Source organism: Nyctibius grandis, chromosome 15, assembly GCF_013368605.1.
Source record: "Nyctibius grandis isolate bNycGra1 chromosome 15, bNycGra1.pri, whole genome shotgun sequence".
NCBI lineage: Eukaryota > Metazoa > Chordata > Aves > Nyctibiiformes > Nyctibiidae > Nyctibius > Nyctibius grandis.
In genome coordinates this window covers 5,516,804-5,542,167 of record NC_090672.1, presented here as the reverse complement: position 1 = coordinate 5,542,167, position 25,364 = coordinate 5,516,804, and the positions used below count along the sequence as shown (strand labels likewise).

Genomic DNA, 25,364 nt, shown 5'->3' with positions numbered 1-25,364 from the left:
ATAAGTAAGCATGGAGAGTTTCTCCCTGGAGGGACTTACAGGCAGCCAAGAGGGGAAATGGGTGGGCAGCTGGGAGGAGATCTTGTCTTTCAGTTTAAGCATGGAATCAAAGCCCAGCTGAAGTCGGAGAGGTTCCGTCACTGATTTCTGTTTAGTTGTCTTTCCGCCTTTCCCTTCTCTGTCACATGTTCTGCCCATTCTCCTGTTATCTGCTCTAGGGATAACCAAATACCATACAGCAGAGGGTAATGCTGTGGCTTTGCAGGACAGATACTGAAGCACCTTGAGAAAGAAGAAAGATGGGGGTTTCACGTAGCATGTGATTTGCTGGAGGAAGCAATCCCCTCCAGATCCTCTGCTGGGAAGTTGCGAGCAGCCCCAAAACATCCACACGTTAAAGATCTCTATGCCCTTTTAATAGCTTTCCTTACTTGTTCAACCTTTCAAAGACTGCAGCAAGAAAACACCATAACGGAGACTGGCCTCAGGAAATCTATCAAAATTATGTCCAAATTGCCTTTGGGAGCAGCACTGCAATGCCTGAGGAAGGAGAATACGTTCAACCAGAACTGTTCAAACTCCCTTCACATCCCTAGGAAGGTTCAATAGACTCTTCAGAAGAGCCACCACGTTCTGCTGACCTCTGGGAGGCTTTGCCTTGTACTGCAGCTGCCGAGCGAAGCCTGCACGCCGAAGATGCGTGGGACATGGCCGCCCTCTAAAGGGAAGAGCTGAGAAAACTTGATTTCAAGTCCCACACAGGCAAAATAGCAGAGATTTAGGAAAGCGTGGGCACGGGTGAGGTGATGACCATCTCTCTTCATCCAGAGTCTTTGTTCTGCCTCTAAAATATGCTTGGAAACATTATCTATGCACTGCAGCCATGAATAATTACAGCCAATCTCCTGCGCACTTAGCTCCTGCCGTTCTCCTGAGCTTTTAATTGTTGAGTCAGTTCATTACTTGGTACCTGGCAGAGCTCATCCATTTACAGGCATAAGCAAACAGTTAATCTATGGTCTGAGCAGCTTCCACTCAAAAACCAAGACGGTGGCAAATCCCTCAGCACATCCCAGTCTGTGTCTTCTCTCCTTCCAGGATCTGAACTCTGTACAAGGGAGGATTTCAGTTGTTTTGTTTTATTTTAAAAAAAACTTACGTCCCTTGGGGACTTAAAGGGCTAATTCTAGTTGAGGGGGTTTATGTATTTTCTTATTCGGAAAGCTAAAAGTAGTCAGGCAGACTGCCAGCCACTTCTTCACAGAGCAAAGGCCACTGCAACAAAGGCTGCGTTAATTACTGCCATTCTGTATCGTCATCCGCCTTCCCACCAGGCCAAAAACCCCTGCAACAGGCTCCTGCGGGGCAGGAAGGTGCCGAAGCTCTCTCATGTCCTCATGCCAGAGCATGGGACACGCTGCAGGCTGCTGCCCAACCTGCCAGGGCTGCCTGCTAGGCTTTCTGCAGCTCGCTGAGGGCACAGAGGGCTGGGGAAGACCTTGTAGTCAGCCACTTATGGTGGAAGCTGCTTATTTTTGACATCTCTTTACAGCCTTCTTGCACCACTGGAAAAAAAAATACACCTCTTGTGATCTGTTGACTTTTTAAGAGAGACTTAAGAAAGATCATGGGCCGTTCTGAAATAGGAACAAGGCCAGGAGGATCCAGGCACTAAAAATAAACATGAAGTCACGCTGCCTTTCCCTGGGAACTTGACTGCCTTGCCCGGAGAGGGGCCTCCCGGAGCGGGCAGCAGCACAGAGCCATCTCCCTGCTGTCGGAGGGAATCCAGGAGCAGAGAGACACCGAGCTCCTTGGCAGCGCTTCCCTCCAGCTCACGGGACTCCCTCTCTAGGATAACACGAGGTGTTGTTTTCAGAGACTCGGCAGTGCAGGCGGCCAGGTCAGACAGCAGATGAGTCGGCCATGCCCTACAACTCCAACATAGGACCTTACTCTTGCTCTTGCTGTGGAGAACCGGGCAACTTTCCACGAGCACATCTTTGATTCAAACGCCCCAAGGGCCTGTGAATCCCTCACTTTTCTGAGATTTTAGGAGTGACACTGATCAAATACAGGGCCCTCATCTGTACTCAGACTTCCCTGCTTTCAGGCTCAGGTTTGTCTGCTTTCCATTTCCAGTCACTGGAGCTTTTCACTACAAGGTGGTTAAAGATTTGGGGCAAGAAAGTGGATATTAGCTATTCCTATTTTTCCTCCCTTTGGTTCCATTTATACTTTGTTATTGTTCATAAGCTAAACAGGATCCTATAGATTTCATGGCAGTTTTTAACAGTGAGGGACAATCATAGTCCATACTGGAAGCATCACATATTCAAAGCACGGCACATACATTTACTAACTAATCCCTGACTAATCCCCAATCTCCAGCTAATTAGTCTTTTTGAAGTGTGCCTCTTCCTACATGAGCTAATGCTTGTTCAGCCTTTTGAAGCATTTAGTGTGCTAAGTACAATCATGCGTGTCTCCCTAGTAAACAGGGCACATGCAGAATGAATAAATGCAATTAAGGAGCTGCATGATGTGCAAAAGCTCCACACGTGGAGCCCAGGCCCAGCTCTGGGCTCGTGTGTTGGTGTCGCTGAGGCTGACCCCATCCACCTCCACGGCTTCCCTGCATCGGCTGCGGAGCCCTGAGGCGAGGTGACAGCCGCAGAAATGGCCCCTGGAAGAGTGAGGCCTCCCCCTCGTGCTAAATCACACACCCTTATTTCTGTGTCTGCCTCTCGTTCGGCATCTCCGCCCCGCAGACACAGGATGGGGTGAGGGAACCGGCCCTGCTCACGGCTCCTGTCAGAGCAGCTCTGACACTGTCACACCCCAGGCCCAGCCCCGAGGGGCCGGTGCCTCGGGCGGTGCCCCCAGCCGTACGGGGGGCGGGAGGGCAGCGCCGGGCCGGCCATGGAGGCGGCGGGCCGGTGCCTCGGGCGGTGCCCGGGGGGCGGCGGGGCCGGGCCGCCATGGTAGCCGCTGCGGGACGGGACTGCCCTTCCCGTGAGCCCCCGCGCCTCTCGCGAGATTGGCGGGCGGCGGGGCGCGCGCAGCCCGCCCGCTTCCGTCTCCGCGGCAGGACGACATGGCGGCGGGGCCGGTGAGTAGGGCGCGGCGCCATCGGCAGCCATCCGCGGGCACGGCGGCCCCCAGGGGCGCGGGGACAGCGGGAGGGGGAGCGGGGCACTTTTGCCCGCCGTCGCGGCTGCCTGTAGGGGTGCGGCGAGGCCTCGATGTCTGCCTGTGGGGACGCGATGGTGCCCCCCCCCCCCGCCATGGTGGGTGCAGGGAGGCGAGGCCGGGCCCACTCCGTGCGGGGGATGCTCCTGTCACCGAAATCGGGAATAAAACTCCTGGCGGCGCGGCCTGGCCCGGGTGATGCCCGGCTCGCAGATTTTGACCACGCTGGTGCTGATTCTTCCCTGGCAGCGCCTGGGGGAGGGTATTTAATCCAGCAGCTGGTATAGCCCAGCCTGAGCGCTGCCATCAGTGCAGGACCGGGGCTTGTCTGCGCACCCAGCAAGCGGTGAGGTTCAGCGGGCTGAGCCGGCGCTATCCATCACACTTGACCGAGCACCCACGCAGAGAGAGGTCAGTGGAGCGAGCCGTACCCCCCAGGTGCCATTGCTGCCCGGGTGGGGAGCACGCTGACTACAACATCAAGAACAGGCTTGAGGTTTTGGGGTGGCCCTGCATGGTGCAGGTTTGGCTGCTCTGGAAGCTGAGCTAGTGATGATAAAAGTTATCCCTGTCTGAAATGAATCTTTCCTCTGTGGAAGCATGACTCTGAGGCTCAGCATTAAAGACACAAAGGTAAAAGAATGGTTTGTTACATGAACTAACTGTCCCCATTCTCTGTTTCAGAGCATGGCATGGTGTCACGCAAGGGTAAGAACACTCACCTGCCTGGGAAGCTGATTCCTTCACTGGACTGACAGTAAACCTGCACCAGCTGCATGATGGTGAGAAACATCAGCATCTGTCTTCTCATAGTATAGTTTTCCTCCTCTTGCTGGGCTGTGGAAGCAAGATTCATTCTGCTGTGTCAGATGATATCCTTCTCTGTCCCTGGGGCTACTAGGTGGAGATATAAAAGCCCAATGGCTTGATTAATGTAATTAAGCCAATCAAGGCCACAGCTTTGTTGCAGCTGCCACCTGAGTGTGCAGCCCTTTGCTGCCATGGAGCACAAGTTGAAAGGCAGCACAGGATGAATGGGAATTTTACTGATGTTGGTGACCAGTAGAGCAGCTGCTTGTCAGCGTGGTCAAAGATGAGCAAGAGTAGAAGGGATTAGAAGTAGGAGGGATTGGATGACAGCCCATTATGGAGACACTTGACACAGCTCATCTCATAACTGTATTTGTCACGGAAATAGACCTGGTGAAAGAATAATTGGTCTGTGTGCTTACCTGGAGGTGCACTGGGACAGTTTCAAACTTGCATCAGGTTGCTGGGGACAGGGAGGTGAGGTTCAGGTACACCAAAGGGTCATCCGAGAAAGGTCACACCCTGAAGAATCCTTCCCCAGAAGGGATGTGTCTGTCTTAGGTCTGCTTGAATGTTCTCAAGATAAACCCACAGACAGTTTACATCCTGGGTGAGCAGATTATTCTTGTGTGCAAGGAGGGAGTTGGTTTAAGATGTTTCTGTATGATGATAAGTAGGATGTTTGCTTGAAACAGCTAAAAAGGGTCTAAACCACCAAAGTCTCAGAGCCAGTGGTTTTTTTTTTTCTAAGCAAGGATTTAAATAGCATCCACCTCCCAAAGTTTCTTCTCTGCAAGTGAGACAACTCACTGGCAAACATGTGCCTTTGTCTCTGAGGGAAGGTTTCTGCTGTGCTAAATTTGTACGACAAAAATTGCCGACTGTGAATGGAAAACTTCTCTTTAATTCTTGCTCTGTGACCTAGTGCTGTTTTTTGTCAAAGAGGTGGAGAAGAAATGAGTGGAGGACAAACTTTATTCCAGATATTGTTGCTAACAGTGTTCAATGCAACTTGTATTTAGGAAGAAATCATCCTGCAGAATCCTGGGGTTGTGTCTTCTCCCAAACACAGCTTTGGCAAGAGGGCAGCTGCTAAGCTGGGCTTTAAGCTGGTAAGAGAATGCTTCAGTATTGCATTAATTGTATGTCAGATCTGTAGGCAGCATGACTCACCTGCTGAGCAGAGTGCCTGGTCTTTGAATGCTTACCAGGAAAAATACTAGTCATCAGGAAGAAAACTGGTGTCAGCATCGACGTGTCTTTGCTGTCTGTAATTTTGTAAAACTTGAGGAGTTTCTATAGCCAAGGGCAGGAGAGAAACTGAGCCTGTGATGTGCTGTTATCCCTGACAGCTCAGCTGTGAGGGAGAAACAACTGTCCCCTGAGGCTTATGTATGTCCCCTCAGCGGGTCTCCTACCCTTGCAAAGACTCAGATGACACGAGTGGCACCAGTAGCGCAAAAGCAGCGTCTGTCCCCTTCCTCCTGCCCCTGCGACGTGTGACTGCAGCACAAGCTCTGTCCCACACGCACAGCCAGCTCTCCGTAGCCTAGGTACGGCCAGGCTCGGTCCAGGGACTATAAGTGCTGCCTGCTGTTGTCATAGCACAGTTTAGATCTGTGAAGAGCTTTTAAGTTGCTTATCCAAACAGTGAGGCACAGCGGCAGGTTGAAGGGCAGATAAGAAATGCCTCTTTATCTCACCTGATGTACAGTCACTGAACACACACGCTGTAACAGCACTTTGTCTCTAGGGAGCTGACAGCTGCGTTCCGCTAAATAATTTCACGCTTTATTTAACAGAATTTGTGTTTGTTTGCAGAAGATCAATAACATTCCCTGACAGGCTGAACTGGCAAACTCGACAGCGGACTTCCTTGAGAAATCAAGGTCGGTATGCGAAAGGGGAGGGAATGGCACTGCAAAGCAGCAGTCACATTGGTTGCTCTGTCAATACAGCTGTGTTCCAGTAGGAGCAGTCACTGGGAAGAGCACGTGGGGCTTTTGGCTTCCAGGGAAGTAAGGGGGAAAAGTGAAGAGGCAGCCTGGTGATCAATAGGAAAAGTAAAAGCTGCTCAGTGCTTTGAGAATAGGGGCAGGAACTGTGTCAGAACCAGCTTGTTAGGAAAGCTGTTCCAGCATTGCTTTGGGGTGTCTCCGAACTCTAGAAGCAGCAGAAGGAAGATTGTTCTGGAGCAGGTCTCGCAAATGGCTGCTGAGAGGTCGTTCAGAGCGGTGCGGAATGGCCACCTGTGTGTAACTGCAGGCTCCTCCTCGCTGCTCAGGGGTTGTACAACCACATCAGTGGTAAGTTCCCAGTAAAGCCAAGGAGGATTTGGGTACTGGCACCATTGGCTTAGGGGGGAGCAAGTTTTTGTCTCCTGAGACCTGTACCCTTGATTGAATAGTGCACATCAGGAACTTCTCAGCTGACAGCTGCTTTGCTCTCACACTGTCTAGGGCCTGATCTACAGCTGGCTGGAGGAAAATGTGGTTCCCTGCTGTGTTTGGTTCCAGAATTAAATAAGTTATGGAAAATCTTGGGAGTTGAAGTTGGTTTTTGTTTGTTTGTTTTTTTTTCTAAAGGTGATCTACTTGAACAGAAATGGTTTTGAGCAGGTAGAAAGGATTTGGGGTTAAAGCTTTCTGAAATGCAGTTGCGAGTTTACCCTTCATAGCAAAACCTGCTCCTCCTCAATACCCAAAGCCTTCTGTGTGTGCAGATGCTGAAAGCTGAAGAAATGCAATGTATGGTAACAGTGTGACAAAACTACTTCTGGCTAAGCTAGGACTGGTGACAGAAATGGTTCTCAGGGTCTGCTTGGAAGCTCAAAGGTAAGGGAGAAGTGAGGGGCGGCAGTAGAGCCATCAGGTTCCCTGTCTGCAAACCCTTAACGTGGTGGTTAACTCCAGGGCTACACCCCTGGCTCCAAAACCTCCCTGTCTGAAATGGGAAAGGAGGGTGTGCGTAGTAGTTCCCGACCTGCACAAACAGCTCTGCCCAGGAGCTGGATGGGGTTCCTGGCAGGGTGCTGCACTGTCTTTAAAACCTGTTTCTTTTTGCCCTGTGCGTCAAGGTGCTGCTAATCACCACGTTTAAAGTCACCTCCATGGGCTGTGCTGAGGCTTGGCCAGAGCTGGTTTGAGGAGGTTTTGGTGCTGTCTTGGTCAGGTGATGCAAGGATCAGGCTCGTTCTTGTCATGAAAGAGGTTTTGCTGAGGGCTTGTGAATAAAAAAACAGGCCTAACAGGCTGCCTTGGTACCATTCTGATGCAAACAAAGGTTAATTTGAGACCTGGGAACACAAGATGGGCTCCAAGCTAGAGATAACATCTGAAACAGGCTTATAGACTAATCTTCAGTAATGTTCATCTGAACTGGCTGAAAGCAGCCTGCTGTGAGCTTGGGGTGGGTTTGGAGGTTCCCTGGCTCACGGCCAGGCTATCTCTTGCCACCTCCTCCCCAGCTGACTACAGCACATAGCATCCCACGGGGAACAGGGCTGCGCTCCGAGCTGCTCCCGCAGATGGGCACGGCCGGGCACCGCGCCTCCCTGCCAGCCCAGCTCCCCACGGCGTAACCCCGCTCCCACCCCTGCCTCGGGGGCTGGTCCCGGTTGGAGGCTCGCTCTAGTGCATGCTACAGCTCCTCTGCTGCGGGAGGTAGAGGGTCTCACCCCCCCACCCCATTCGCCAAAACAACAGAAATGGGCGTAAAAGAAAACAATCATTCAACATTTATGTAATTACACAAAGTGGGAAAGTGTCTCAGATTGCACCGCTCCCACTGCTCTGCCCTACCAACCCTCTGGCCAGCACCAGCTGTAGCAGCCTTCCCAGTAGGTCTACCTTAGTGGTGCTGACTTACACACCATCCCTGAAGGGTTCAAGACCTTCACCTCCCTCAGGGTTTTTTTTTGAGCAGAAAAAAAAAATGAAAAGAGTGATAATCACTTAGACTGACCCAAGGAGCTAGCAGGTTCCCTAACCCACCTGGCATGGGACTTCTCCGAGCACTGAGAGGGCACCACATGGTCCCTGTGCAAGACAAACCCAACAAACCCACTACCACACGCATGCGGGCTGTAGGGCAGCTCCCATCTCCAGGCCGCTCAAAGGCCAGCGTGTTTCTGACGTCCCAGCTGAGCTCCAGTTACCCTGCTCTTAGCTGATGGCTTTTAAGACCCTTCCTTGTCTGAAAACACCATGACCTAGAGAAGGGGAAAATGACAAGGCACACTGCGCCTGTCACAGGAGAGGGCAGCCAAGCCGCCAGCTTGCCCACTCATCATGGAGGCAAACAGATCCTTCTGGAAAGTGGCACATGTCAGCCCAGAGCTGGCTGGGGTTCAGGCTTTCTGCAGCCTGGGAGGGAGGCGTTTCCAAACACACCACCCTCCTGGTAGCTGGGTGATCTAGTCTCCAGTCCCTCCAGTCCAAGGATTCATCATGCCTATTATGGTCCCACCACAGTGACGAGCATTTGAGCTGAGGTGTGACAGCAAGGTCAAGGGCGTCTTCCAGCCAGAGGCTGCCACACGTACATGCCTCCACCATCCTCTTCCAGCATCACCCTGCCCCTCCTCTGCTTCCCAGACGTGTTCATGGGGCTGGGAGGTCGCAGCCACCTGCTGTGGTGCTTCTTGGTGCCCCAAAGGCCGTGTTCAATCACGTTGAACCATGAAACAAGTTGCTGGAGACCCCCGAGGAAATGCAGCATTTCCCTCTATCAGCTTCAGCTTGCCCCTTACCACCACCACCGCCGGCTGCGGTGCGGAGGGTCTGCTCCTTGGGCTGGCCAGCCAGCTGGGAAGAGGCCTTGGGAGGGAGAAGGTGGCCTTTGGGAAAGAGGAGAAGAGCCACAGGAAACCCTGGACTTGCCCCCGTGGGCCACTGCCCAGCCTCACCGCTGGTAGAGGGTCATGATCCCTGCTCGGTGCAGGCTCCTCCACAGCGCCGCCTCCAGCATCATGTCGTGGTTGGCATAAAACACCAGCGGTTTCTTCTCCAGCTCGTAGTAGTGGTCTGAAAACTGCTCATAGTTGGCGGTGATGAACCCGTAGGCACTGACCTGCGGGGAGGGAGGTGGCACAGATGGATGAAGAATGAGGTTAGGGCTCAGCCTAAGGTGCTCCATGCACCACCACCACCACCCCCCCTCTGGGGACAGGGGGTGGCACATGTAGAACAGCCACCAGGACATGCTGGTCCCCACCAGAAGCCTTACAGCAGCTACTCACAAGCCCCCAGCAGCCAAAGAGGGGGTCCCTTGGTGCTCAGGGGGAAGGTGGCCCCGTGGCCTCTTACCTGGTCGCAGGCGTGGAGCGCGGTGAGGAGCATGAGGGCGCCGGTGCTGGGCATGTAGAGCGAGCCGTACTGCGTGTGCAGGAGCTCCGAGCGCAGGAACCTGCCGGCGGACGTGGTGGGTCAGGGGGGCTCACCGCCGGCACGGCACCGCGGCCCCCAGCACCCATCCAGCCCCCACCATGCGCTCGGTGGTGCCGGTGCCCGGTAAGGCAGGAGCACCGAGGGCAACACGGTGCTCGTGTGGATTCTCTGCTGGCTGCTACTGAGGTTCAGCTCCTTCACTGCGGGCTGCTAAAAGGCACCTCCGTGCTGTTTGAAACCACTCCAACCCAGGCGCCTGCTTTCATGAAAGGCAGGAGAAGACAATCCCTTTGGGCCCCACCTCTGCTCCTGTTAGACTAGGTCAAAATTTAATTTATTTGGGAAACGGGAGGCGAGGTGAGCACGGTGAGGCTGGGGGAGGCTCCCTGCCAGGAGGGGACGTGAGCTGCGCTGCGGTGAACGGGAATGGCAGGGGACAAATCTCTCTGCTTTTTCTGCAGAGAGTAGGACAGAAGTGGTTCCAGTGCCTGGGGAGGACTGGGACTACACTTTGATACTGGGCAGCCACTGGTCTGTACTGGAGAGAGCAGTGGCGGGAGGCAGGCGGTCTGAGCCCAGCCCGGAGCAGAGCTGGGCAGCAGCCGCGGTCCTCATCGTCCTCACCTCGCTGTCAGGTACTGCAGGAAATCAGGATGCAGCAGCTTGAACTTCTCCGCAGACGCCTCCGGTCCAAAGTACTTCTGTGGCCTGCAGCGGGGCAAGGAGAAGGGCAGAATTCGTGTCACGGGAGTCCTGCAGCTACTTGGGGTTCATCCCACCAGGGACGGACGCGGGGTGACGGTAGGCAAGTCATGCTCCCTCCGGTGCACCACCGAAAGTGCTGGAGGGATCTTTGGGGGGGCTACTCACTTGTCCCCCTTGTCCGAGCCCTCGGGGACTCGGCTGCCCTGGATGGACGACTTGAGCATGACGTAGTCACGGACATCCGAGGGGACGAAGATGTACCTCAGGTCCTGCAGTGGGGACACGGACGTGGTGCCTGGGGGGGCTTTGGGGCACGGCCCACGCCAGCAGGGCAAGGGCTGAGGGCTCCTGAGATGGGGAGAAGGTTTGGGGGGCAAGCCCAGCCTCAGGGGACAATTGGGGGTCACCTTCCCCGACAAGCCCTTGGGTTCTCACCTTGGCCTGGGGTATCTGGGTGAAGCCGTACTCCTCGTAGGCAATGAGGGAGTTCTTCATGGTGTTCACCGTGAAGCCGTAGAAGGAGATCTTGGTCCCGACGTCCTCCTCAAAGCCTTTGATCACGGCACCATTGAGCCTGCAGAAGAAGGGCAGGACGTGTGTCCAGGGCCAGCCACTCCCCATCACCCAGGGCCCCATCCTGCCCGGGACCCGTCCCCACCTGAAGACCAGGTCGTGAGCGTCGATCGCCTTGCCCTGCCGTGAGCCATTCAGGATGCCACCATTGCCCACCACGGCGCAGCGGACGCAGCCCCCGGGAAAGGTGTCCCTGTCGAAGAGGCGCCTGTTGGCGGAGGTGTTGAGGAGCCGGAGGGTGCTGCCCACCACTGGAACAGAGCAGGACACGGCCGGTCAGTGGGGAAGGGCGCGTGTCAGCCCATGTGAGCACTTCAGCGTGCAACGGCACGCACGGACAAGCTTGTGCAAGATCACACCCAGGAGCAGCACACAAGAAAGCTCACGCCACCCTCATGCAGGAGAGGGGTCTACAAGTGGGACAGGGGACACCAGCCAGATCCCCCTCTCCCAGGTCCAGCATCGGCCCCCTCACTGCTCCGAACAGGGGCTGCCTGAGGCCGTGTGAGGCACGGGGATGCATCCGGACATCTCCAGCCCCTGCCCTGCGGCTGCTGCTGCCCATGCTGGCCATGTCCCCTCCTGACAATGTCTCCTTGCAACCAGTTCACTCCCCCCCGCCATCCCCAGCACTTCCCAGCCCAGGGATTGAAGCCAGCGGCTGCCGGGGAGAACAGAGAGTGGGTTTGGGGTAGGAAGGGAAACAATCTCCATCCACAACAATGGAGCGGCTTGTCCGAGCTCCTCCGGCCCCAGTTAATAATCGCGCACACACTGGAGCTTTTATTCAGGGAAAATGTCACAAGACACAAGGAGCGGTGTTTGCAAAGCCGTCCCCTCCGCCCCGCACCCCGCGAGGAGATGTGGGGAGAGATCAAGGTCCCTGGCTCCCCTGCAGGGCTTCTTTGCCTGCCCCATGTCTTCAGTCCCTTCTGCTGGGGTCCCCGGGCCCCTCGAGCTGCCCCGGACCCTCCTATCGCCCCCCTTGCCCCATCTTCTGCCACCCCCATGCCGCTTGGGTCCGTACCTGCGTGAGACAAGCCTTGCCAGCCATAGGGGACGTGTCGTGTCTTCAGCCTGTCCCAGGTCTCCGGGGTGAAGTGCTGGTCCCACATCAGCACGGGGGTGTCGAAGCGGAAGATCTCCCCAAACTTGGGGTCTGCCTTTGCTCTGGCCATCACTGAGTGGGGGCACATGCTGGGCTGGGGGGGAGGAAGATCTCGGTTCAGTCTCCAGCCTGGGTCTACCTTCCATCCAACACCTCCACTCCTCAGCAGGCACCAAGGAGAGGACAAACCCAGGGACAGAAATGCTCATTGTCCATCACACATACTGCTGGGTCACCCAGGCAGGGCACTGCCTTGTGCCTCGGTTTCCCCAGCTGCAAAACACCCTTCGGTACCCAGCTCACCGGGGCTGGGAGGGTCAGGGCTTACAGAGTCACATGACAGCACGAGCCCTGTCAAAGTCTCAGCATCTTCTAGTGTGGGCACCTCACTAAAAGCCCTCGCTGCAGGAGAACAGCCCCAGTGCACAGGACCGGTCCCTCCCAGAGCCTGGGTCCTTCCTCACGAGTTGCCAGCCCAGGCTGGTGGCCCAGGCGTCACGGGGTTGAAGGGAGCAGGTGACAGTGGCTCCAACCTCCACTGTGGGGAATTGCTCAGGGAGGTGCTGAAACTGCACCAGGGAGGCCCAGGGAGACCCACATCCATGGATGGAGGAGGTTGCTCCTCCACACACACACACAACCCCTTCCAGATGCTGCTGCTCCTCCTCAGCTTCCCCACACAGAACCGACAAAATCCATCAAGGAGGGGCACCGGGGACACCAACCACACCATGCTAATGATCACCTGCTTTCTGCTGGGCTTGAGCTCCTCCAGCTCGGCAGAAGGCTTGAAGGACTTCCCACTAGAAAGAAGAAAACACAAAGCAGAGTTAAAGACCCATCCCTCAGGCACCAGGGAGCCCTGCAGCGGGTCGGGGGTCCCAGCTCGTGCCAGGACCACCGTGCACACCTTCCCCCTTACCTCTCCAAGCTGCCTCCAAGGGTCCATCTGCGGCTGCCGGCTTGGTGCGACGGCCCCGGCGGAGCCAGGACCAGCGGCTCCGGCTGCAGCAGGCTGGGAGAAGAAGCCAGAGGGGACTCAGCCAGGGAGTCACCGCACCCCAGCACCCCCCCACCCGTGAGCACCACAGGACAGGGCCGTGTCACCTCCGCTCAGCTCCCCCTGACCGCTGCCTGCGCCCACCCAACCCCGTCTGTGCATGTTTCCGCACGGAGCGCGGGTTTGCAGAATACTGGTTTTATGCAGAAAGCAGCTGCCGTCTCCTGGTGGGTTCCACCTCCAGGTCCCCACGTACCAAAAACCACACCCAGCCCAGCCTGCAGCTTTGGGGGGACCCCACCGAGACCTCCCTGGCTCTCCCCACTATCCCACCCCTCCCAAGCCCAAGCAGGAGGAGGGGAACAGGGCTGGGATGAGCCAGACATGCCAGCAGGACACATTTAGTTGCTACACTGGAGAAGCAATTGGCAACTGGGATCTGGAGGCTCTCAGGGTGTACGGGACCCCCTTTGCCATGGGGCTGGCTGGGGCATGCCCCAATCCCCCATTAGTGCTGGGGATGGAGGCAGAGGGTTCCCTGAGCATCTCGGGGTGCCCTGAGCCCCACAGCAGCCAGGCAGAGCAGACCTGGCCTCCGGGGGGGGCAGAGGGCTGGGGGCCGGGCAGGGTGGTGGGAGCCCACCGGAGGGGAACAGGCTCCCATTCATCCCCGCACAGAAGGGCCCTTCAGACCCCCCCGGCGCTGCCTCCAGCCCAGCCGGCAGGTGCTCGGGCAGAAGGGGGGTATTGTGGAGGAGACAAAGGCCCCCTTGTTATGGGATCTCTGCTCGGGAGTCCGGGGACAGGTAGAGGCAGGTGGGGAGCAGAGCTCTGCCTCCCCCCGGCCCCCGCCGGCGCGACGCTGCCCAGCGCAGCGGGCATTGGGTTTCCATCCCCGCCACAGCCCCTGTCAACACCGACAGCCCTGATCCAGACCCGTTTGCCACCCAAACCCTGCTCCGTGCCACCCCGGCGGTATGGCATGACACAGGGGGACAGCCCAGCGCCTTGCCTGGGTGCTGGAGCATCTCCCCAGGTGTGGATGGGGAGTCAGGGCCACGCAGCCTTTAGTCCCAGCTCCTTCCTTGCTCCGTCCCAGCTCCGGGCAAGGGATGCTGAGGGTGAAGGCGTCCCCCCTGCGTGGGGGGCTGAGCACCACCAGCAGAGCAGGGCACCTTTTCAAATCGAGCCACTGCGTCTTGCCTCGCTGTCCCCAGAAAGAGCTGCTGCCCTGCAGAGCCCGTGCCATCCAAAACACACACTCTGCAGCCCAGGGGGCAAAGTCCCCGGCTCAGCCCTGCCCTGTGACCACGTCCTGCCCTCCAAACACGTGCAAAGAGCCAAGTTGCGGCATACAGGAGTGCTGACACTGGGGCTGGCCCCAGAGCTGGGAGAGGGGCTGGGCATGGCGCTGCCCCCACGTCCTCTCGCAGCCACCAGCTTGTCCCTGAGGTTCATCCCCGGAGCACCCGAGCTGGCAGAGAGGAGGGAGGGCAAAGCCCTGGGAGTGTCCACCAAGGTGGGACTGAGCCCTCCCAGGGAGATGCTGGAGGTGCAGCTTCCTGTGGGGCCTTTCTGGTGTTATCATAGAATCATAGAATGGTTTGGGTTGGAAGGGACCCTAAAGATCATCCAGTTCCAACCCCCCTGCCATGGGCAGGGACACCTTCCACCAGACCAGGTTGCTCCAAGCCCCATCCAACCTGGCCTTGAACACTGCCAGGGAGGGGGCAGCCACAGCTTCTCTGGGCAACCTGGGCCAGGGTCTCACCACCCTCACAGGAAATAATTTCTTCCTGATATCTAATCTAAATCTCCCCTCTTTCAGTTTAAAATCATTCCCCCTCATCCTGTCACTCCATGCCCTCGTAAAAAGTCCCTCTCCAACTTTCCTGTAGCCCCTTCAGGCACTGAAAAGCTGCTAGAAGGTCCCCCCAGAGCCTTCTCTCTTATCACTGCAAGTGTCCAAACCCGGCCTGACCAAACTTGCCTGGTCCCTTGGCTTGGGGCTGGGAGCGGAGCTGCCCTGCCAGGGTCTCCGCACAGCGAGGCACCGGCTGGCAAAGGCCCTCCGAAGGCTGTACAAGCCCTCGTGCTCACACCAGCGGCTGCTCTTCCAGCCCATCCGGGCCAGGCAGAGCAGAGCTCGCCCATGCAGGAGTCTCGCAGCAGCTACAAGGAGAGCTCTGCGCCCTGACCCAGCTTAGCTGCCACGATCTGCCATGGGATGGATCCCCGGGGAGCTCACCCCCAGCGAGCTGCCCCAGCCCTGCTTGCTTCCTCCATCTCACGACGCAGGAGATCCCCAGCCCAAGTGCCTCGTGAGTAGGAGCTTATCAACGTTATCAGCACCTGAACAACAGACTGGGGACTGAAGAAACCTCCCTGCTCCAAACCCAGAACCAGCTCCTGCAAAGCACTGAGCTTTCCAGAGCAGCAAACCCTCTGGCACCCAAAGCCCCCCCACCCTTTTTCTGACTGCAGAGGCGCAGCCCCCCACCAAACCCCACAAGCCGTTACCCTCACACCCCCTGCCCGGGCTCGTGCTGCCCAGGAGCTGCACACAACCAGCCTCTCCCAGCCCTGCTGCCGCCCCAGCCCTTCCCTGTCAGGCTCACGAGCTCCAGCTGCATGTCTCTGCCCACCCAGCCCCTCCCCAGCCCTCCAAGCTCTCCCGCTCTTGTTTCCTGGCACAGACCTTTCCCATCCCCTTCCCTGGCTCATCCCAGTGCCTGCAGGACAAGGCAAAGACCCGGGCACTGGCAGCAGGATGGTGCTGAGCCACTTTCTGAGCTGCCAGGGATGCTGCGGCAGTGCCAGGGGGCTCAGGTGGGCTGGAGGGAGGTGGGTGCAGGCAGGTCGGCTCCTGCTGACGTTCAGTGGGAGCTGGGACCTGATAAATTCATCCCCGTGTCAGCACCTCCCTGCGCTCACATCCCAGCCGTGGGTGCTGGCGCCATCTCCCCGGCACCGCAGCAGCCGTCCTGGCCGTGGCTGCTGCCCAAGGCCTGCTGGGGAGGGCGTGGGGCGGCCGGGCCCCCCTGCCAGCCGGCGGCTCAGGGGCACGTCGGGGAGCCAAACGCTTTGACGTCACCCGCCAGGATGTGGCGAAGCACCTCGTGATGCTTGGTTGACTCAGAAGATGACAACCCTCCCCGGGACCGGCCGATGCACAATGGGGCTCCGGGGAAGGAGTGGCCCGTGGCTGCCCGGGCACCGGCCGCGGCGGCGGGGCCAGCCAAGCCTGCGTACGCTCCCTCACCGCCGTGGCATTCACAAATACGACGTCTCTGGTCCGCGGCCACCCCCCGTTTCCGGAAGATAACGCTGTGTACGAGCACTGTGAGCACACACTCCGGCCTTATCTCCAGCAAACACTCCCAGGGCCCCGCAGAGCCATTCGAGGGAGCCCGACCAGCACCACGAACCCGCTCAGCGAAGGTGTTTGCTCCATCCCACCGCGAAGGGCCGAGCTCCAGCAAGCATCTTTCCCCGGCGCAGAGCCAGAGCCTCACGGCGAGGCTGGGCAGAGCTCTGCGCTCGTCCTGGCTGCCCGAGTAATAAAGCTACAAGCTTTTTTTTTTAAAAAAAAAAAGCTTATTACGGCAGCTCGCCAGTGGGGTTTGAGAGAGATGGCAGGACAGGGAGCAGGACAGGGCTGTGCCCAGCCGAACCCCGCTGGCCGCAGGGTGGGCAGCTCTGCGGGGACGGGGGCATTTCACCCATCTCCGTAGGGTCCTCACCTCACCATGCTGAACTGGAGGGGGGCTGGGCATTGCTGTGGGGATCTGGCCCTTACGTGATTTGGTGCTGTCAGCAGCCAGAATCAGTCGGGGGGGTCAGCTTCCTCCTGACCCCCTTCATCCCGCCGTACGTCTGCACGGAGACACTGCTCACACAAACCTCCTCACCAAAATGTGCCGCCTGCACCGACACGTGAGCACCCCGACCCTCGCCTTCTGCCCCGCCGGCGGGCAGGGCGGGCAGCGTGCGCTCTGGGGTGGCCCCTCAGCCCTGCGGAACACCGGCCGTCCCGGTTTCATCTCCGGACTCAGCCCCACGTCCCTCGGCAGGGCAGCACCGATCCCCCCCGGGTGTGCGGCTCGGGCTGGACAAGCAGCGATCACGGGACAGCGTGTTGGTAAACACAGGGAATGGGAGCGAACAGGACTCGCTCTGGTTTGGGTCTGGCTTTAGTGGCTGGATTAAAGCCAAGAGGAAAAGCCCAGGAGAGGTCTGGGGTGCAGGTCAGCTCCCCATTACCTCACTCTGGGGTCCTCGCTGGGGCTGGACGAGCTGACCCTCGGTCCCACCGGTCACAGGGCAGGAGCCCGGGCCGGCTCAGTGGTGGGGGGAGCCAGGGCTGGGGCAGGTCCGGGCAGGGTTCTGCAGCGACTGAGTTACCTGCCCTGCAGTGGGGGGAACCCACTCCCGGCTCCCATCCCACAGGTCTCCTCCACACCCTGCTCCCAGGATGGGCCACGGACCCTGGGCCAGGGCATGGCTGGTTTCCATTCCCAGGGTGGTCTTTGGGGACGCCCTGCTGCCCTCGGGGGCCTCAGTTTCCCCTCTCATGGACATCAAGCTCTTTGCGGGGAGCTGCTCCACACCCCAGCCGCGACCTGCCCGAGCACCCTGCGGTACGGGCTATCGCTGCTCCCCCAGCGTGGTCGAGGGTGGACACAGCCAACCTCTGCCCAGGCTGCTGGGGTACTGCTCCACAACCGGGCAGGAGAGGGGATCTGTGCCCTGGGTAGGACAGGAGGGGGCAAGGAGAGCCCCCAGCTCCCAGCTGGGAGAGTGGCTGGACCAGCTCTGGTCCCCACAGCATCCCCCATTCCCGGGCAGCACCCAGGCAGCTGGGCTCTGTCGCACCGATGGCACCCACAAGCACCCAGCGCGGAGGCAAGGGACACCCATAGCACTCTCCTGGCACAGTACCTGGTGCTCGCAGGAGAGGAGGGCGGCTGGTCCTGCAGGCAGGGTGCTGTGCAGGCTCCCTCACACCCTGCCCGCTCAGCCCTGGGGCACCCCAGCACCCTCATCTGCCTGGCACTGGGGAGACTCAGGAAGGGGCTTGGGGAGGGCGGAGGATGCAGGGAAGGCAGACGATCGCAAAGGGGAAGATGCAAACTGCTGGGGTCTGGGAAATGCTGCAGCCCCTGGGAGTTCGGGAGCTGGGGGGGGGGCAGCCCTGGGGACCCGAGCGGGCTGCGGGGAGCTGTGCCCTGCCCCTGCAGTGGGGGGGATCGGGGCAGCTCCATGGGGCCAAACCTCCTCCCGGGGCAATCAGCCCGCTCCGATCCTAAATCAGCCCAGTGAGGACACACGGGGCTCGCAGAGGGGCTGGCCGGCTGCTGAAGGGGGTTTGATCCTGCCGGGGCTGAGCATGCTCAGCCCTCCCTGGACCCAGCGGTGGTTTCTCTGCACTCTGATGGGCTGAACCCATGCTGGGACCCCTGCAGCCCCCCACGGCTGCACAGTCCTGCTCTGGGCACCCCTGGGCTCAGCTGGCGGCCGTGGGCAGGACCGGGTGCCCAGGACCCCTCGGGGTGGGGGGCAGAGCCTGCTGCAAACACATTTCTCAACCCAGCCAACAACCACAGCCACAGCCGGGATAACCCGCACTAAGGGGCCCATACCTGCACCCCAGTTCCCCCTCCCCATCCCAGTGCATGGTACCTCATACTGGATTTGCACATCCCTGCCTCCCACCCCCCCTCTCCCGGTCCCCCCTTACCTGGCTATGATCCTCTGGCTGGTGGGCGACTCCACCGTAGCGTAGTAGTGACCGTAGAGGAGCAGGGAGGATGTTAAACCTGCCAGGAGCAAAAGGCAGAGCCGTTTCCAGTGCGGGGATCCCATCCTTGGCACTTCACCCGCCGGAGCAGCGCAGGCAAGCGGGAGCGTGGGAGCTGCCACCAGCGCTGCCCGCACCGTGCACCCCGCCGTCCCGCCGCTGCCCGCGAGGGCCCTGCAAACTTCCCAGCCCCTCTCCTCTGCCAGCACGGACACCGCTCCGGCCTGGCTCCGTCCTGCCCTGGGTGCCCAGCTGCACCTTGGAGCAGGCTGGGATATTCCTCCGGAGCGGTGGGAGGGAGGGTGTGAGCCGGAGGGAGGAGGCACCAGGCTGACTGGTTCAGACTTGCTGAGAAAAAAAGCACTTTTGAGCTGCTTTTTTCTCCGAGCTGGGGATTAAACATTGACTCAGACCAGCAGGGAAATGCCCTTTTTTTGTTGTTAGTTTGTTTGTTTGCCGCCTTTTCACGCCACCCACCTCCAGCTCCCAAAGCACCGAGGGTCCCCCTCTCTGTAACTTTCTTGTTCGGCTCAAACAACGCGCTTTCACCGCTGGCTGCCTCACCACGGGCAGCACGCAGAGCCCACGCCAACACCCCGCGACATCGCCGAGCGTGGCTGGAGCTGGCTGCTGGTTACGATAAGTTTATCAGAAACTCCAGACTCCGAAGCGAAGCCGGACTCCGACCCCGGGGTGCCCGATGGCAGCACCGCGGCACACACCCGCGCCGACCCGCTCGCAGGCAAACCTGGCACCGCAGGAGCAAATGTGGTGCAAAAAGGGGGGGACCCACACTGGTGGGGTGCTGCCTCCGGGGCCCTGGTCGTTTGCTGGCTGAACAGATCCCTCCCCCACAACGTGGTTTGGCACCACACAAAACCGTTCGGGGCTTTGTGCAAATAGTTTGGGTTGGGGGAAAGGAAAAACAGGTTTGGGGGGGCGTTGGGGAAATCAGAGTGAAGCATTTTGACATTTAGGGAAGTGAAGGGTTTCGGTTCCTTTTTTGAAAGAATATTTCGACATTACTTTAAGTTAAACTCATCTAAACAAAGAAAACAGCCCTGCAAACTAAAGGCTGTGCAGACCAAACTGCTTGTTACAGCGGGGGAAGGGACTCAGCAAGGGAAACAAGCGTTTCCAGCTGATCTGCAGTGATTTAGGGGGGGCTGGATTTTTAGGAAGCCACCAGCCTCGGGGAGCAGCAGCATGGTGAGCCCTGCTCCATCCAAACCCTCAGCCCTGCGCCCGCGGCTCCCCAAGCACCCACATGTCACCCCAGGGCGTCACCCACCTCCAGCCCCTTCCCAAATACCCGCTGTTGTTATTCAGACCCCAAAACCCAGGGCCAAACCCCATCCCTGCTCCCAAGTCCCACCTGCACACCCCCAGGGCTGGTATTTTCACAGCTGCATTTTCCCTCTTATCCCCCCCAGATCCGACCACCCTCCGCTTCCCTCCCTCCCGCACAGACGTGTTGCCAACGATGCTGCATGTTCAAAAGAAGATAAATGCAAACATAATTTCATATGAGTTTGCTGCAAGACCCTCAGTTGCCAACCCTGGTCCTCCAGAGATTTTGGCTTTGCGGGGAGGGCACCTTTGCATCAGTGGCGATGTCCTGGTGTGAACAGGGCTGCAGCCCAAGGCTGGCACTGGTGGCAGCGCTGGCCTCACCCCCCTGGGAGAGATGACATTGGACCTGGGGCATCACGAGGGGATGGTGGCCAGGTTGATTTTAAAGAAAACTTACAGGAGCTGTGGCAGGCAGGTTTAGCTGGGCACGGAGCATCTCGGGGGAGGACAGAGCAGGCAAGATGCAGGAAGGACGGGACAGAGCGTCATCGCTTGGACACGCAGGGATGGAATCAGGTCTAAAGCCCAGCTGGAGTTAAAACTACAAAAGAAGGGCAGAGAGAGGGAGTTAACACGTGCCCTAGTAGCAAAAGGCAGCTCAGAGAAAACGGGGGTGCACTGATGGAAGAATTTGGTGCTTTTTGCCCCTGTGTCCACCAGCAAAGCCTGTTCCCAGCCCCTGGGACTCCCAGCACAGGCTGGGAGAGACTCAGGGTCAGTGGAGGGGGTATAAGAGTCTGGGGTCCTGCTCAAAGGTCCCTCAGCCTGGAGCCTGTCCCCACCTGGTGTGACTCAGGGATCGCCCTTGTTTGCTCCGACCCGATGGATTCGGTCCCTGCGACCCAGCGCCTCGGCTCATGTGCTCTTGACTCTGGCCCTTCGTTAATCACGGCTAATTATTACCAACTGTTCTAGTAAGTCACAAGGGACATAGCAAGGCTTGGCCCTGGAGGTGGACAGACCCATGGCCTGGGCAAAGTCAGGAATTTGCCATTTGGAGACATTTATGGTCCAATTATGCAAACGCTGGTGGAGTGGCAGCTTCGGTGCATTTGCCCAGGATGGAGGAGCTGGGTTCTTCGCATCACTCTCCTCTCTCTGTTTCCATGATCTATGGTTTTCTACTGTTGTTTTTTTTAAAAGGGTGAAAATGAGATGCACAGTTCTTCATCTGCTCTACTTGTTTTGTGCTACAAAGCATTTTAGCCCATGCCCCCAAATTAAGTGGTGCTTAATTTAGAAGTTTGAAAACCTTTTAGGATGATAGTTGCCAAATAAAGATGAGGAAAAGAACACAAAAGAAATTACAATGAAAACCAGCAAGTATCATTTTTAGCCTGGGCTTTTATTCCAGTGATTACTTCTTGGAAACAAACCCCAAGCCATCCACCTGGCTAGAGAGAGCGAGAGGAAAATAAGCACATTTTGCACCAGCTGGCTGTTGGCCACAGGTTGGTAGAGAAAAGTCTTGTGGTCTTGTCCAGCTGGGAGAAAAAGATCTTCAAAAATCTCCTGGAGGATTTACACATCCCAATTTATTCAGCACAGGTCAGAGGCACATTTAAGAAAGTGTCAAAAATCCGCTATAGAAAATGTCCCTGAAATTCAAAGTCTGGCCCTGGAACGGCAGCGCTGTGTCAGCCCCGCTGGAGAACAGGGGCCATATGGCTGCCTGCGCAGGCGAGGCCATCGCAGGATGAAAAATCCGTCAGCAGATGTCTCGGGAGGCTGACGCACAGCCCCTTCCCGACGGGGCGGGAGAGCAGCGAGAGCCAGGGCCCCGCAGAAACGGGGTCAGGCGAAGCGCCTGCCCCCACTGATGCTGCCTGGGCAGCGCTGTGGATGCTCCCTGATGGTCTTTGCTTGGATTTTTAGGTGTTACTGCAACCAAAGTCAGGAGGGGAGTGGGGAAGTGACCACAGAGAGGATGGTTGGACATGGGGACACCAGCACCCATGTGACGGCAGTGCGGTGGCAGCACTCAGCTGTGTCACCCCATGGCAGCTGCAGCTCCGAGCGATGGGCTCTGCCCTTCTGCCCTGCGCTCAGCCCCACGCTGCGGGGCGGGACAGGGGCTGGGGGATGCAGCTGTGCACTGAAAGGGAGCTGGTGTGCCCCACCTTTGTGCTGGCAGGATGCGGCCCATGGGGGGAACACACCCTTTAGTCCCCTCTTGCTCCTCCCAAAAGCAGGAAGGTTGCGGGGACGAGCCATGGGCTGAGGTGGCAGGTTGGGGCCTCACACGTGGTGGCAGCACATGGCTTACGTTGGCTCGCTCCCCTCGGCGCCACTGGGGCCCAACCTGGCTCTTATCGCAGAGACGTCTGTGCGTGGCAGCGCCGTTGGGCAGCCCTGGACCGTTGGCCAGGGCTGAGATAAGCCGAACACACAGTCCGAAGGCCATGTCTGCTGGGCATGAGGCAACCTGTGAGGGTCTGGGTTATGCCCTGGAGGGGTGAAGAGCCAGGAAACACCTTTGAGAAATTAGGGTGACAACGCAAACCGCTGCCTTCCTCTTTCTTGCCAGCTCTGGACCAGGCAGAGCAGATGTGGACTAATCCTGCCCTGCTCTTAGCAGCGTGAACAGTCCCTGAGGTCTGCTGAAACACGGGAGCCTCAAAGCCACGTGGTCCAGGGGTTGGGCCAGGCTCTGTCCCCGAAGCACACAGCTGGGGAGAGGCAACACAGTCTCTGAGTGTGGGTGGGCACCAGCCCCTCGTCTGCCTGTGCTGTCCCCCCTGACGCTGCATGGCTGCCGTGGGAGGGATGGAGGGAGCCTTGGGATATCCTCAGCACTCAGCAAGTGTCTTTCCAGGATTTACCACCCCGAGGGCTGGGTCAGGCCAAGCTAGGAAAGCCCTGCAGCACGCAGGGTCCTGCTGCTCAGCCTGGCAGAGAAGCCCGGACTACCACAGCCCCTGGGCATGGGAAGCAGGGGCTGCTGCACCCCCAGGAGGGGTTTCTGCCTGCAGGGCCCTGCCCCAGCACCTGGAGATGAGGGCTGGCTGCAGGGGAGGTGCTCTGAGGTCATCTGGTGCTTTTTGCACAACAAAGCCATGGGCTGCTCCTTCGTCTTGTTCTCCCTCCCCTATTATCAAGAGTTTTTCTGGTCCAACTGGATTTCCCTGCTGCCACATCCCCAACAAAGGGAGAAGGTCCACACAGAGGAGGAGAGGAAGGTGAACGCCCCACCCCTGGGCACCAACGGCCTGCCCCAAACATCTCTAGAATTGGGGAACATGAATAGCATCTGGTAAATCACCAGCAGAGGGGTTTTTGTGCTGACCTGGAGCAGGCACGTGCCTCTGCTACACTCCCACGGGGCTAAGTCAGCAGAAAGCAACGCATCCGGAGGAAGCACCTACTCCACGCTAGGAAGCCAGGCGCTGGTATCCAGCTCTGGCTGCTCCATGCCTCGTTTTCTTGCCTGGGAAAGAAGAGAGACAGGAGTGACAATCTGGAGAGAGACAGGAGTGACAATCTGGATGTGCCATGACGGCACAAGGCTCCCTTGGAGCCATGTGTGGCACATGCAGTGGGTCCCTCTGGCACCTGGTTGGGTTTGGTCTTGGCTGCCAGTGCTAGCAGGCAGCCCAAGCCCCAGGACACAGTGCAGAGCCCATCTCGTCCCTGCTCCTTCAGGCTCCGGAGAGCAGTGTTGGGCTGACCAGGAGTGGGGATGAGATTGGCTCTGCACTGCCTGCTCGTCCCCAAGGTGCATCCCTGTCCCCCAGCCCAGCAAGTCCCCATCCACTCCCTCTTGCTTCAGCCCCAGCCCCAGGTTGAGGAGCTACGTGCCTGCGAACATGCAGCAGGACACAGTCCCTGCTTCTGCTAGACAGGCGAGCAGTCACACCGCAAAAAGGGAAGAGGTGGAATCTAAACAAAAGGGTTGAAGTCCTGCCAGGAAGGTGACATCGTGAGAGCTCCTGGGTGACAAGTGGATTTGTCTCCTGCAACCTGGCAGGGAATATTTAGAGGCTGGGGAATCCATGGAGGAGTTGGGCACAGCTGTAATAACAGCTCATGGTACTCACCAACAGCTTCCCAAAAGAGCAGGGCTGATGCTACAGCAGCTTCCAGACACAGTTGTGTGTTTCTTCCCCAAATCAGACATCTCTGTTTAAATCCGGCAGACCCTGGAGCTCCTGTCTGGCAACTGGGACAGACGCTGCTGGTTGCTGGCAGCGGGTATCGTGTCCGCACACGAGGAGGAGTCGCTGTGCCTGAGGCATCTCTCAGGATGCCAGACTTGATCCCGCTGTTGATCCCTCTGCTTGTGCTGCCTCCAGCTCTGTGCCACGCTGCACAAGCCAAGGCTGCACCTCTGCACACACTTTGCAGCCGTGAGGGTGGCACTTGCACGTACCAAACCTCTTCTACGCATGTCCCTGTGTACCCCAGGGAGCTCTTGGGCCATAAACCCTACGGGCAGGCGGGTGCTACAAAGTGAAGGACACTGAGGGACAACAGTCTGGTGCAACCCAGGCAGCTGCAGGGCTGTGCACGGCCCTCAGACACGGCCTGTGCCAAACCTGGATGTGCCAGACATGGCCCAGTGCTGACAGGTTCCTGAACAGGAGCTGCCACCTGGTGGCACTGGGACAACGCTGCTGGCCTGCCACCCATGAGGACCTGGATGGGGACACTTGGGGTGGCCCTGCACCACGGCACTGACTGCTCAGCTGTGCTGGGGAGGCTGGGGCTGCTCCAGCACAGCCTGGCATTGCCACTTTCGCCCCAGGACACACACCCAGGTGGGGAACTCACCCAAGCCCTGAATCCTGGCTCTCACTGAGGGTGCTCTGGCTGCAGCTGCCTGCCATACATTTTGCTACACCAGTTCATGCCAGGCCAGAAGTTGGCTGGGAAATACCACCTCCAAACCCCCTTGACTTCCCGTGGCCACTCTGGACCTGATGCCGCAAGGTCGGGTGGCTCTGGTGAGGCACCAGTGCCCCAGGGGATGTGTCCCGTGGTGGGACAGGACACCTTGGTGCAGGGGGGCCAGGAGCAAAGTGAGGAGGTGAAGGGGGCTGTCAGGTCAGAGCCGCTTTTCTGGGTCCAGAAAGCACATGGTTCAGAGCTTGCTGGGAAACTCCAGACCACAGCAAAGGGTCTTCTCCAGCCAAGGTTATCCCTGCTAACACCAAACTGTGCCAGCTGTGCCGAGAGGAGAGCCTGGAGGGAACAGGCTCTGCGGGTGTGGGAAGCCTCCCGGGAAGTTTCCTTCCCTTGGCTCTCGGAAGCCTCAGCCGCAAAGAGGAGCTGGGCGCCAGGGGACAGCGCGGGCTGGGGGCTGCCAGCCCATCCCCAAAGCCTCCTCACCCACCACGGTCCCCTCACTCAGCAGGACTCAGCCCCATCCCACTTCCCAGAGGAGAGGAAAACAAAAGAGGAGGAGGGGGAAGGGAAGGGTCTGAGAGAAACTTCTTC

General features: G+C 58.3%; 1 protein-coding gene, 2 long non-coding RNA genes and 1 other non-coding gene across 7 annotated transcripts; 2 read left to right on the top strand and 2 right to left on the bottom strand.

Moving 5' to 3' along the window:
* Positions 1–3,045: 3,045 nt before the first annotated feature.
* LOC137670529 (uncharacterized) lies at positions 3,046–6,539 on the top strand. 2 transcript variants are annotated; one of them, XR_011049306.1, is made up of 6 exons: positions 3,046–3,112; positions 3,877–3,974; positions 5,025–5,114; positions 5,824–5,891; positions 6,170–6,308; positions 6,462–6,539. It is a non-coding gene; the product is annotated as an uncharacterized lncRNA (long non-coding RNA). The 2 variants fall into 2 exon arrangements; XR_011049307.1 differs by lacking the exon at positions 3,046–3,112 and adding an exon at positions 3,454–3,603.
* LOC137670666 (small nucleolar RNA R38) lies at positions 3,734–3,809 on the top strand. The gene has a single exon (XR_011049327.1). It is a non-coding gene; the product is annotated as a small nucleolar RNA R38 (small nucleolar RNA).
* On the bottom strand, positions 5,645–18,821 carry ST6GALNAC2 (ST6 N-acetylgalactosaminide alpha-2,6-sialyltransferase 2). 3 transcript variants are annotated; one of them, XM_068413427.1, is made up of 10 exons: positions 18,516–18,821; positions 12,698–12,790; positions 12,521–12,578; positions 11,695–11,869; positions 10,753–10,918; positions 10,530–10,668; positions 10,260–10,363; positions 10,014–10,097; positions 9,309–9,408; positions 5,645–9,072 (listed from the first exon to the last, which is right to left on the bottom strand). In XM_068413427.1, the coding sequence occupies exons 1-10, from the start codon at positions 18,638–18,640 to the stop codon at positions 8,905–8,907; spliced, it is 1,212 nt and encodes a 403-aa protein (XP_068269528.1). In that variant the 5' UTR covers positions 18,641–18,821; the 3' UTR covers positions 5,645–8,904. The 3 variants fall into 3 exon arrangements, with proteins under 3 accessions (XP_068269528.1, XP_068269529.1, XP_068269530.1); XM_068413428.1 differs by lacking the exon at positions 12,698–12,790; XM_068413429.1 differs by lacking the exon at positions 5,645–9,072 and having other exon boundaries at positions 9,317–9,648.
* Positions 18,822–20,339: 1,518 nt separating this feature from the next.
* Positions 20,340–24,205, bottom strand: LOC137670435 (uncharacterized). The gene is made up of 3 exons (XR_011049249.1): positions 23,966–24,205; positions 23,215–23,355; positions 20,340–20,469 (listed from the first exon to the last, which is right to left on the bottom strand). It is a non-coding gene; the product is annotated as an uncharacterized lncRNA (long non-coding RNA).
* Between the last annotated feature and the right edge of the window lie 1,159 nt (positions 24,206–25,364).

Coding starts and splice junctions, on each gene's coding strand:
- ST6GALNAC2 (XM_068413427.1), bottom strand. CDS start 18,640: ATGGGATCCCCGCACTGGAAACGGCTCTGCCTTTTGCTCCTGGCAGGT. Junction 12,579..12,697: donor CTTGGAGGCAGCTTGGAGAG/GTAAGGGGGAAG, acceptor TCTTCTTTCTAG/TGGGAAGTCCTTCAAGCCTT. Junction 10,098..10,259: donor GGCTCGGACAAGGGGGACAA/GTGAGTAGCCCC, acceptor GCCCCGCTGCAG/GCCACAGAAGTACTTTGGAC.